We start from the raw sequence: 13,483 nt of genomic DNA, 5'->3' as shown, positions 1-13,483 counted from the left end.
AAGTAAAAATAATATGCAATGTCTGATTAAAAATGAAATTGTCAACATTAAACAGGTCAAAAAATTGTTTCTCTTCTAACAATTATTTTAAAATTCATCTTCATGACTGTGTTTTCTTTTTTGCAACACAGAATCGAGCGAGGTCACCGTAAGTTCTACAAAACTAATGCAAGTAAAATTAAATAAACCGAAGGAAAAGTAATCTCCTGAGTCAAACTGCAATACAAATTTAATAAGCTGCTCTAATAGGCGTATACACTCGTTGACCAACCCGTCAGGGCCCTCTGTAATCACAGCCAATATAGAAGTAATGAAACAAAACATCAACATGTCTATCTTTATTACCTACACAGGAGTCACAAAAATATATTAAACTAGGGCAGTACACTTTAACGTTTGAGAGTGTCAAAAAAACTCCCGTATGCTGGTTGAAGAGCAGATGTGCTGTGCTATTCTGTTCAACAGTGCCGTAATGCCGTGAGCAGAATTGGGAGGATTACTTTAAAATTGTATTCCAATACAGTTACTAGTTACCTATTGGAAAATATAGTCAGTACAGTTATCCGAATACCATTACATTGCTGTAATGTAACTTAAATGACCTGTTTACGGTTATACCACCCTGAGAACCCCCAATCGGGAAATTAAGAAAGTTCGGTCTGATTAGCATTCAGATAGGAGACCGCATGGGAACACCAGGTGCTTTAAATAGGTTATTTGGCGAACGCTCTGCTGTGACAGCACTGATTGTACCCCTCTGTGAAAACTTCCCAAATAAATTGTATTATTTTTATTATTTTCGCATTACTTTTCTATTACTCAGATGCCAAATATGCTAACAAATGACAAATTAAAAATAATATAAATAAACATACTTCATTTTGTGTAAGATAAAAAGAAGTGGAGGAAACCACCGTCATTTAGTTGCTAGCAGTCCTACAAAAAGTGCTTAAAATGGTAACCACGTAGTATAGTTTATTAAGCAAAAATAACATGGCAGACAAGATATACTCTGTTATAGTACACCGTACAATCTGTCCAACAGATACGGACATTCCGACGATGTGTGCACCTAATTTTTCGGTCAATAGACGCAATTCTTCCATTGGTGCAATGTGTGTTTGTAAATATAGTTTTAAATTAAATTGTAATTCTACAAAAATAAACCTTTTTTATGCTTTGTATCTGTCTTTTTTTCGTAATTGTAAAAGAAAACAATTTTTTGGTATCCTAATTACATAATGCCATTAAGTGTATTATGTTACTCCCTAACCCTGGCCTTGAGGAATTTTATGTGACTAGCAACCGCGAACACAGCGATGTCGTTTTGCGCGTCTCCGCCAAACCTTTAAGTTTGTCTCCCGCACGCGCGATCACAGAATGTTTCTTCTCAGCACACTTTGCGGAACAGGCAGCGCGCGGATCGTGACAAGCATCAATTGATAGCTCTTGTTCCATGCAGAGGGCAGAGTTTTGAAGCCTTGATCATTTTCACGTCACAAGACATTTGAATTCGGCTGCGTAGCTTCGAATAGAACACCTCCTGAAACGCGTGTTACAGCAAGGTCTAAATGGAGCGCAAAATGTAAAATTGTGCCTGTTTAAGTTTGATCAGTCTGTTTGTTTTGTTTTGTCAGATGAATACAGAGTTGTGTGCAGCTACTTCAAATGACTGTGTTCAGCAAATATAAGTGTTGCAACTACACCAACAACAGTTTCTGGTTTGAATATGTCAAGTCAAGTCAAGTCATTTTTATTTGTATAGCCCTAAATCACGAAGAGTCTCAAAGGGCTTCACAGATTGTTACACTATATTACACAAACTATTTTCAACCGACAAGAGGAGTAGGTTATTCGTATGCAATGGAGTAGAAGTGAGTTTTAAGTTTAGATTTAAACATTTCCACTGAGGTTGCAGATCGAATCTCAGGGGGAAGAGCATTCCACAGCACCGGTGCCCGGATGGAGAACGCTCTCGAACCAGCAGAAGACTTCTTTGCTCTCGGGATCATCAGAAGACCAGCACTCTCAGATCGTAGGCTTCGGCCCGGGACATAGTGGCAGATCAGATCTGAAAGATAAGAGGGAGCAAGTCCATGTATGATTTTGTACAATACTAAGAGAACTTTGAAGTCACATCTTTGGCTAACTGGGAGCCAATGCAGGTTAGCCAAAATCGGTGTTATGTGATCGTACTTTTTTGTCCTGGTTAAGAGCCTCGCTGCGGCATTTTGTACTAGCTGAAGAGACTTGATTCTGGACTTCGGGAGACCGGAGAGTAGTGCATTGCAGTAATCGAGACGGGAGGTAACAAATGCATGAATTATTGTTTCCGCATCAGACTGAGACAGTATTGAACGGATTTTAGCAATGTTGCGAAGATGGAAGAATATCAAATCAATATGTGATTAATGTCAACTGAGTTTCCAAATACTAAGAATATTCAGCAGTAATACCTCGCTATAACATGGTTCACCTTTCACTGTCTTGCTACTTCACAAATTTGCATCATGCATTGTGTTTTGTATTCTGATTGGCTAAACCACATGTGAAACGAGTGTTACAGCCACTCATGGCCAGTCAAACTCATGGCCAGTGGGTCAAATGTGGCCCGCCACATATTTTACGTGGCCCCCGAGAGATAAAAATACCTGAGTGTCTGAAAAATGAAAGAGTCAAAATAGTGCTTTAACAAAATAACTACTCTTCCCACAATACCTGTTGCCTACAATACCCGCAAATAAATGCCAATACATGCCAGTATTTCCCTATAAATGCCGATAAGTGGAATTGAGATATAAATGATCCTAAGAGTGTCCAAAGAGATTTCGTTGATTTGTCATATTTAGTTTATAAAATATATGTGTAATGACATTTTCTCAAGGCAACAGTAATTCTGGAGCATTTACCGTAAAGTGTTTTTTCTTTGATTTTCTATGTGCAATAGAGTATTCCGTTGTGAACTAATTTATAATAATTGTTTCGTACTTCATGGATTTTGCCTATCATGTTTTTTTTTTTTTGGGGGGGGGGACATAACCCCCACAATAAATGAGGGTCTACTGTCCATATTTTCTAAGAAAACTACAAGAATAAAAATGAGAAACTCAAGCAATACTACTCCTTTAGATTGTGTCTTTGGTTTAAATTCATATGGATCCATTGCATCTTTAAACAAAGAGTGCCACCTAGAAATCATTACTGATGTATCGGATTCAAGGCTATTGGCTACTGCCTGGCACAACAAGATTCTTAATTCAATGCGTAGGGCGACTTTGACCTACCCTGCACTAGAGGAATAATACATTTTCATTATTTTGAGTATTTTTCTGGAAAAATTATGTGGTACGTGTAAACATTCGGTATGTATGGGATTTGAGGGAACCATAGTAAAGGTTCGTTCACATGTATTACGACTCAGGAGTTAAATGTCAGAATCAGCGTGGAAGAAAGGGTATAAAACATCTGTGTTTTCCGGACTATAAGGTGCACCCAAAAACCCCAGATTGGACAGAAATTTAGACATGGGCTTTATAATCCTGTGCGCCCTATCTGCGGACAATATTACAAACGCATTCATCAGTTAATAAATTATCGTTGACCACAATTGCATAACAATAGTGGTTAGGGTATTGAACCTGATTGTAATATTAAGGGCACCGAATCTTAACCACCAGACCTTCTAGGGACATGAATGATTGGTCCCAATTGCTTAACAATGGACGCAACAAGAATTGAACCCAGATCATGGCAGGAGAGCACCAGACCTTATCCACTAAACCACTACGCATACAAACAACAAATTAAAATGCATTAGGTCTTATTTCATTATCACAGTATTTTTAGTCGACAGATTTGTTAGTGAAGTGAGAAAACATAATGTGATTAAAAATCAGTATGACGTTTTGTTTCACTTTTTCCCAGCTCAAACTGAGCCTTGTAAGTGAAAAATGTTTTGAATATGCGTGCCCATAGTACATCTGCCAGGAAAACAAGTTACTTTCCACAATCTTTGTATCTTCATTCAGTTCAAAATGAACCAATTACTTCCCACAATGCCTTTCTCTTAATTCAGTTCAGAATACAATACTGTATTTCTCAATAATAACATCAATAATTTTGTACTATGACTAAAAATATTATGCCGATGAGATAAAACCTAATGCTTTTTCGTGTGTCGTCTATTTCCCTGGAGGACTAATGGATAGGATCTGGCTTGTTCCCTGCCACGATATGGGTTTGATCACCGTTGCCTCCAATGTTATGCAAATGTGATAAGTGATATATTCCACCTGATCAATCAATGGAAAAATAGTGCACGTTTATGTTTTTTGTGCGATCCTAGCCCTTAATGTAGTTTGAATTTTACTTCATTGTAATTATTTGAAACAATTATCATAAAAGAGTGTTCTTTAGGCGTGCACCTTCTAATCAAGGGTGCTTTATAGTGGGGAAAATACAGTACTCTTTCAATTGACCATGTCGTTTAAATTTTGAAACTGTTTCAAAAACTCATTATCAATAAAGATGCTACACCTTTCTTGTCCTTGTTGGTCTGTTGTGTTGCCTTGTGTGACATGGTTTTTTGAACACTGCACAGGTGTCAACCAATGGGGAGATATCAGTTATCTCTGGCGCGCCTACGGACTGTGACTGCAAGATAGATCCCAACTGTGACTGCTTCTCTGGTATCTGGCACTTTCAAGACACACACACACACACACACACACACACACACACACACACACACACACACACACACTCAAAAACACACAAAACTCACACAAAACACAGCCCTGTCCTTGTGTTGTGCGATGGTGCGATCATAATGAGAGTATATTAGATAATGCCTAATAGGATTTGAGAACAACACGTATCGTGCTTGAAATTAGCTCTTGTCCTGGTTTAAAAGTAGACTTTAGAAGCGTGATAATAAGCTGTAATTTAAGTCATCAAGTTGTTCTCTAGAGTGATTACATTTTTTGACAGATTTTATTTTTTCAAATGTCCTTTCCTCATGCTTGTTTGTCTTTTCTCTGCCTTTTCCACATTATTTGTTTCAGTGAAAAGAAATCCAAGCTTTGGCCAATGACAATGACTTTAACTCACCTTGTGTCCTCATTTATTTTCTGCATACATCACATGTCAAAATGACCCATTGTCACTAAACCCCTATACAGTATATGCAGATTGATTAAATTTTAAACACCAAATTGCATATTGCCAGAGGAAACAATGTATCTTTCATCAAAACATGTGTTGCATATAGAGTTAAGATCCGGCCTAAAAAATCCATCGTCACCCGACCTAGCCCACAAGTATTGACACCCGACCTGACCCGAACTGACTAATTAACTTGATTGACAGGACCGCGCCCGAAGCAAACACGAAGTTTAATATTTTTGTGGGGCCACCAGACCAATTAACTTGGCTTGCAGGACCAGCCCTAAAAAACAACATTTCATCTTTTATTTGTGAAGACTCAGAATTAATAAGTTTCAACACTTTCCTTTATGAACATTTCATGGCCTGCATTTTTTTAGTAGCACCTCATCTCTTAGTATTTTGGGCAGATTTCTTAATGGTAAAATAATGTCATTTATTTTTTATGAACATGATAAATGTATTTTAACAACAAAATCAAGCTTGCACAGAGAATAAGATTGAGAGCGAAAGGGAGATCTTGATGTGCACCTACCTAATTCCGATGAGAAATACTGTAGCCCGTTATAAATAGATTTGTGCAGCTTAAAATCCAGAGAATAGATAAAGAAAATTGTTATTTCTATTGTCTAAAAATGAAAAATCTAAGGAAATTATTGAAAAGCAAAAGCACAAACAAAATAATAAAGAAAGAATAACATTCGAACTTTACTCCCAGGGGTGCGTGTTTGCCTTTTTAGTTTTTAGTTTATCTTTTACTTCTCGCTGCTCTTTGTTAGCAGTCAAAATTGATACACGCTAAATTGCGAAAGGGAGAGAATATTAAAAAAATAAATACCTTTTTGTTTTTCTTAATAATTTGAGGTTGTTTTTTCATGGTCGACCGCCATGTTGACGGACTCACTTCAGGTTGAAATTAAATAGCGTCAATAACCACAGCAATACGTTCTAAAGAAATAGGGGCAGAGAAACAATAAAAAACAATGACGATTAAATTTTAAAAATAGGCAGTGGCTCAAAGAGAGGAGCGGAGAGGTTAATAAAAAAAGGCAACTGCCAGCGTGCCAGCAACTCAGCAAAACAAAAGTGGTGGATTAAAAAAATGCAGCTATAGAGGAGCCGTGGGTTATCATTGTTCAGTCTTTTTTTTTCCTCATTTGTATAAAACAGTGCAATACAATAAAAAGAGACAAAACAAAAATATGAAAAATCAAAACGTTGCTACTTATTGGTTCAAGACACAATTAAAACATTGTAACATTCCGTGTGGTGTTAAAAATTCTTAACTTGATTTTAACTTCATTTGACTCATGGCTCGTTTTAATCATCAAAATGATCAGTATGTAACTATTGGACGAGTGCAAAGGAGATTGATTGGGATACCAGTTCCTTATTTTGACACACTGTTTTTTGTTTGTTTTTGTCCGTATCGGTCAGTCATGTTAATGTCCGTTGATTCCTACTCCCTTTTAGGGCTGAATATGCTTTTTGTAAACTTGAATATTCATTTAAAAAGTGGGGGCTCAGAGGAGGGCTTTAAGGAATGGATTTTTTTCTTCTCTGAGAGCCCTACTCTCTGTCCTCCTTGCATTTAAAAAATCCATTTATATCTTCTCGCCTTATATTGATTAGCAACTAATGTTTAAACTTAATATGAACCTTTTTTGTCTCAAAGTTTCAAGTAAAAAAAAAAGATTCATGGGGATATTGGGAGGTTGACATAGTGGCAGGTCATTTGACCCGAAGACAACTGGAGGCTTAATGTGCAAACGTGATGGAAATAGAGGTTGACCAACCAGCATGGAGGTGCACTTATGTGAGATGCTTGTATTTGTATTCACGCGGCTGTTTCTCCTCTGCAAAGACCTTCACCTGAATATCTGTTGGAACCGCAACGAGAAAAGCCTCTCCAATCCAATCATTTTATGGCCCGCGAATGAAAAGCTCTTCCGCTATAACAGATGAAGGTTTTAAAGCGGTTGGCACATCCTTGCAGGGCAGCGGAAATCTCATAAAATGTTGAGAAAAGGACCAAACAAATAAGCAGATGTTTTTTTGTCAGTTAGGCCAATGCTTTCCATTGTAAGTGTCAGAGGATGTGATTTTATCATTTAATTCAGCTCATAAAAAGCAGCCCCCCTCCCCCCTACCCCTTCCCTTTCAAACTCTCTCCCATAGCACAAGCCAATTGGCTGTAACGGTTCCTTTTATTCCTGAGCTTTGCTTTGCATTTTTTCAATCATGTCTTGCTGTTAACTGATGATTACACTCTTCAGAGGTTTTGCGTTTCCATGTCCACACCACGAACACTCACACAGTCACTCTGTCTTTGAATGTCAGCGTGCACCCGCAAAACACTCAGAGAAAAAGCCACGGATGTACTGTATGATGTAGAAAGGTAAAGCCGCATCCCGCCAGTTGCACTGAGTCGCCAGAGGCTCTGCCGCTTCCTGCTGGCTACATTTAAAGGGCTTCGCCAAGCTCTTATCCTGCTGTGCTACCGCAACTTCAATGCATTGAGTCGGTATCATGGTGATATGATCCGGACCATTGAGTAATCGGTGTATCGGAGGACTGAACCTGCTTTATGTAGAATTAAATGCAAAATGTAATTCCTAGAAATGAATGCCATATAAATAAATGAACACATACATAACCTAATACCTAAATATGGCACGAAAGCATTTAATTGTTTATTTATTTATTGTGCCTGGTATTTTGTCATGTATTTTGTGGTGTATTATTTAATTTATTTTGTCTTTTATTGGGCCGTGTATTTAGTCACAAAAAAAAAGTTATTCTAATAGGGAGGTGGTTCAGTTTCCTGAGCTTTTCACCTGCTGGTTGATCGGTGATGAATGAACTACTACACAGATCAACCAATCGGTGAAAAACTAAGATTTTGTTATGACAGTTTATACAATAAAATGCACATCAATCTACATGGTCATATTAATGACGAAATAAATGACAATACACAATATTTTTGTTGTTAAAAAATATACGTCAAAGTACACATCGGAATACATAAACATATAAATAATGTATTCGAAAATACTGGACAAAATACAGTACTAAACACAAATGACAAAATAAATACTGAAAAACTAAATTTCAAAATGCATAAATAAATGGATACAGAACAAAATTTATCAATAATTGAATAGATTACATTCTTAGAGAATGTTTTATGTATCAATTTACTTATATGACATATATTTGTCAATTATTATTTATGTATACATTTAGTTCTACATTTGGCAGGATTTTTTTTCATCATAATAGAATTAGACGCTCAAAACAAGGAGATAAGACGTCAATAGACTTGCAAAGCGAACAGGAGAGAACCCAACCCTCAGATAAGAAATTCCAATCTGTTCTAAAAGGTCCTCCGCCAACTCTTTATTTTTATCAAATCACCAAAATCAGATAAAAAAACAACAACATTACAGATTGATATTGACAATGATGTGAAAGGCGCATAATAATCAAAATACGATAAATTGGTGAGTTAAAATGATAGTTAAAATAACGAACTGACCTCCTATGCAATCTCCTTTGCGATTGTCTAATGTTAAAGAACAAAATAAAAGGATTACTTGGATTCATGTATACTTCCCTCTCCTGCCAAAAATATATGTTCAATGGTATGTACAGTTTTCTTTTTTTAAATGTTTTTTTTTTTTTCAATTATAAGGTGACGGAGGCTACGCTCGTGATGCTCGTCTCAAGGCTCCGTCTTCTCTGGCCGTTGGTCCCAACGGCACATTGTACATCGCCGATCTTGGAAACATCCGGATCCGGGCTATCAGCCCTAACCAGCCTCAACCTGGCCCCACTGGTCTGGTGGAAATCAGCTCCCCACTCGACCAGGAGCTTTACCTCTTCAGCCAGGTACATAATTCTGAATATGGAGATTGTTTTTTCTTATATTATAACAATTACATGAAAACTAGCAGCAATTGTACTTTTCTGTAATTAATATTACTTTATCAATTGTATTGATTTTTTTATTTCCCATTAGTATTTCCCAATACTAGTTCATTTCATTGAAAAAGGGTCAAGTATAAAAATGTGAAATGTCAGCCTTTTGTGAGCCATTTTTTTGTTGAAGTTCAAAAATTAAATGACCCTCGTCATCATATTTGTTACTTATTATGTTAACTGACCTAACATTACTTAATAAATAATATAACGAAAGTCCATCACCCATTCATTACATTGAGAGAATAAGTGTCAAGTTTAAAGAAATTCAAGTCTTTTTTTCCAGCCTTTTTTAACTCAATGATTCAAAATAACAATTGAGAAAATATGTCAAATATAACAACGTGAAATCCAAGCCCTTGTTCTTGTTAAAGTCCAATAGTTAAATTACCCTCTTAATTAAACTTTGTGTTATGTTAACTAACTTAACTTTGACTGATAAATAATATGTTCAGAGCTCATTGAATATATCAGAACCTAGCGCGTCTGTGCAGTTCATAACATTTTATTTGTTCAGGTTGTTTTAAGTTACACAAAATCCAGTTTCCTTTCCTAAAACTGCTATCAGTGGGCATCCAATGGTAGTATCTGCCCCTGTCAAGTAGCAGTAACTTTGATCATGATTGTATTCATTCTTCTTTTATTTAGTCGTATGTATGTAATTTGAATTGTGTTTTATTTTACAGTCAGAAGCTGCTTTAAGTGTCATTGCCCTAACATTCTGTGTGAAATACACAATGAGAGACAGGAAACATCAAGTTTTTGCTTGTGAGGAGATGTAATGAGTTAATCAATTTCAACGAGAAAGATGACCTCATGTGCATCTTTCATCCTTGTCAACAAAATAGCTGATTTCCCCAGGCAAATGTTAAGCGGTTTGAGTAAATGTTCTATCATCAATAGAACTGTGCTCCATTCAAATGTGGGACCACTTTAATGTTTGATATTTAACTTTTCAATTCATTTATAATCAGCTTATGGACTGCCCTGTTATGTTGCGCAGAGAGGATCCAAATGCAGATACATGTTTCAGATCTTAGAGTCTTTAATGGGGGAGAAGGAAGCAACAAGAGACACTCCATAATGGAGGGAATTAAAAAATTGGTAAAAAAATCAAAGTCCATAAAATGATTATAAAGTCCTACAAAAATCAGGTGTTGAGGACTTTCGGGTGGGCATGACATTTAACAATCTGTCAATGAGTGTCTGTCAATGTTGCTCTTAAATACTATAGTCCTAGGTGCGCCCAATTAGCCGATCTGTTCCCTGGCGCGCTTTGGCTGGCTCGTACCTCTCATGTCCTTTTTGTATAAGTATGATAGTAAACCCCCCTAGGCTTTGCATTTGTGATTCCTATAGCACTTGTCTGTAGCTATTTATACCTGGAATATTCTGTGATAAAACCTTTGAAGAATCTGCTCATCTTTAGCTCTTATTTTGACCGACCTCTCATTTCATAACCCAGATATAAAAATAAGCGAGAGGAGGAAGAAAAGTCATTCTCCAACAATACCCAGCATCAATGCTCACCTATAATCCCCCCACCACAACCACCACTGAGAATATAATAAAAAGAACTAAAAAGAAAACATAGAAAATCAAAACCACATTTACCAAAAGGGATGTCTCCTCGAGTAGACTCAGATACTAGTGCTGGTACGTCAGAATGTAGGAAATTAAGTTCTTGTGGTAACTAAATAAAATATTGTAGAGGATAAAAAACGCGCCTGTGTTCAGCCTTGCCTCATTGAGTTCAGAGATCATTTTGTAGACAGGATCCCACAAATTGTCACCAGAATAAATAAAGGATTCAAAAACGCCTGCAGGCCACAAGTGCATCGTGATGATGTGGTGACTCAGTATCGTACAATTGTTGTTCTCCTGTTTGGTCCAACCATTACTGCTGTTTCACCAATGTCAGAGCGTTCTGCTCCATTGCCTAGCAACGCTCACCACTTTCTCAGCAAAAACAGTATTATGAGACCTTTCCCAGGAAGCAATTTCGGTGTCTGTATTAAAGACATTTGAAGGACTCAGATTTTAGCCTCCTAAGTGTAGCATTTGTACGGTAATTGAATGGTATGAAATAAACAAGTAGTTAACTGTAACTGATGATATTACTTTTCCAGTTGACAGTTAGATCCAATAAAGATGCTCTAAATTTAGTTACAGTAACATGTTTAACGCTTACGTACTGTTCAACATTTAATGGATTTTAATTATTCAGTGCATTCATTTTTATTGAGCTGTTATGTAATATGCATACACTGAACTCCAGAAACATCTCTCTGTGAAGGTACTGTATAAACTTTAATGGTTAAGTAATCTAAAGTAATGTTTCTTAACTGGTGGGTCACAACCCAAAGAGGAGTCGCGGACCCGTTTTTTAGTGAGTTGCGGGACTTTGCCTTAGCTGAGCAATCCTAAAACGAGGAGAGAAAAAATTAATTCCAGTATGCCACAAAAGTGAGTACACCCCTCACATTTCTACTGAGATTTCATCATTACGTCGTTTTGAACAACATTGAAGAAACATTGTTTTGACACAATGACAGATGGTCTGTGTAAAGCTTGTATAGCAGTGTAAATTTATTTTACCCTCAAAAAACTCAAAATACAGCCAGTAGGAAATGAACCCCTGGTGACAAAAGGGAAGAAAAGCCTAGAGTAAAAGTTCCTGAAGTTTATTATTTTGTGTTGCCACTATGATTTTGCAGGACCACTTTAATCCCCCTGGCCATAGATCTCACCAGAGCCTCACAAATTGCCGCTGGAATGCTCTTCCACTCTTCCATGACAGAGGTCGGGGATATTTTAGATCGTGTGCTTCTCCGTTCTATTGGATTTAGATCTGGAGAGATGCTTGGCCAGTCTATTCCTTTACCCTTAGCCCCTTTAGAAAAGCCTTGGTCCTCTTAGAAGTGTATTTGCGGTCATTGTCAGGCTGGTACATTGCCCTGCTACCCAGTTTCTGGTGGGAAGGGAATCATATTCTGCTCCAATTTTTCACAGTAAATGCTTGATTTTGTGTTCCCCTTAATGAAATACTCCCCAATTCCAGTTGCACTAAACCATGAGATACAATATCCTCAAATTTTAATGTAAAATAAAAATATCTACCGGTATATTTGTTCTACTATATCTGCTTTGAACTGCACAATAATGTGTTTCAATTAGTGTGAGAATCAGACTTTTGCTCTTGATTTGGGTCTCAGCTTGTCCTTACGGTAGGATAGTGGGTCCTCAAGTCAGACAAGCTGAGGACCACTTTTTTTTTTTTTTTTTTGCTAGTTTTCCATCTATCCTTTATTGCATCAGTCGCCTATTTATGCATCAGCGATGGTCACTTCGACCTCCACACCGGGCTCGATGCTGATGGAGGTGATCTGCTTGACGATTTCGGAGGGACTGTGAAGATCGATGAGGCGTTTGTGGATCCGCATCTGAAAGCGATCCCAAGTTTTGGAGCCTTCGCCGCAGGGGGTCTTTCTGGTGGTGATGCGCAGGGTCTTGGTTGGCATACGGACCGGTCCCTTCACTTTCAGGTTCTTTTCTTTGTCGCCGCGGATTAAGTCGGCGCACACTTTCTCAAGAGACTTGACCACTTATCTAAAGGAATAACAAAAACAAATAAAAACACTGATAAAATAAGGAATCTAGCTTTTTTCAAGATTGTAGTAGCTCAGGAGGTAGAGCGCTCGTCTTGGGATCAAGGGATCCCAGTTCGAATCCCGGCTTGTCCGTGTTACATGCCGAAGTGTCCTTGGGTAAGACACTGAACCCCTAAGACCCCCAATAAGCAGGTTAGCGCCTTACATGGCTGCACGGCCCCTATTGGGAAATGTGAAGCACATTGTAAAGCGCTTTGGGAAGTCATTGACTTGAAAAGCGCTATAGAAATGCAGATCATTTCATTTCATTTCATATTTTTCTTGCTTCTACAATTTGAGTACGATAAATAACAGGATCAATATATTTGTCTTGAAAGCAGAATTTTAATACATGTATTAGGCATAGGACAAGGAATGAATTCCGCAAGGCAAACTTTCTAGATGAATACAACGGAATGAGACACATACCTTTAAACTTATATGTTTTTCTCGTACTTTCTATTTTGATTAACTCTGCCATACAATAATTATTTTACAGGAATTTAGTTTATTTAAAAAAAAAAAAACATCTTGTCTTGCCCATTCCTAATCCGGTCGCCTCGGTTACTGGTAGCAGAAAACAACGTCATTGTGGGCTGCTGATGAGGATGAAGTCTACAAAATCCTGCTAGAGAGTACTGAAGGATAAACTCCCAGCTTTAGTCGGCACAACCTGGTAGTTTGAT

The 13,483-nt window shown here is 37.4% G+C and overlaps 1 protein-coding gene across 1 annotated transcript in view; it reads left to right on the top strand.

Moving 5' to 3' along the window:
- The window catches only part of tenm1 (teneurin transmembrane protein 1), a 381,706-nt gene that overhangs the window by 327,589 nt on the left and 40,634 nt on the right, over positions 1-13,483 (top strand). Inside the window, exons 26-27 of the mRNA XM_088344425.1 lie at positions 4,601-4,688; positions 8,861-9,057. Coding sequence (XP_088200551.1) covers positions 4,601-4,688; positions 8,861-9,057 — 285 coding nt within the window. The remainder of the gene's footprint in view (positions 1-4,600; positions 4,689-8,860; positions 9,058-13,483) is intronic.

This window comes from Urocampus carinirostris, chromosome 9, assembly GCF_059441175.1.
Source record: "Urocampus carinirostris isolate Australia breed hairy pipefish chromosome 9, RoL_Ucar_1.0, whole genome shotgun sequence".
NCBI lineage: Eukaryota > Metazoa > Chordata > Actinopteri > Syngnathiformes > Syngnathidae > Urocampus > Urocampus carinirostris.
The sequence above is the reverse complement of the archived record's forward strand: the minus strand, read 5'-3'. Positions and strand labels throughout refer to the sequence as shown.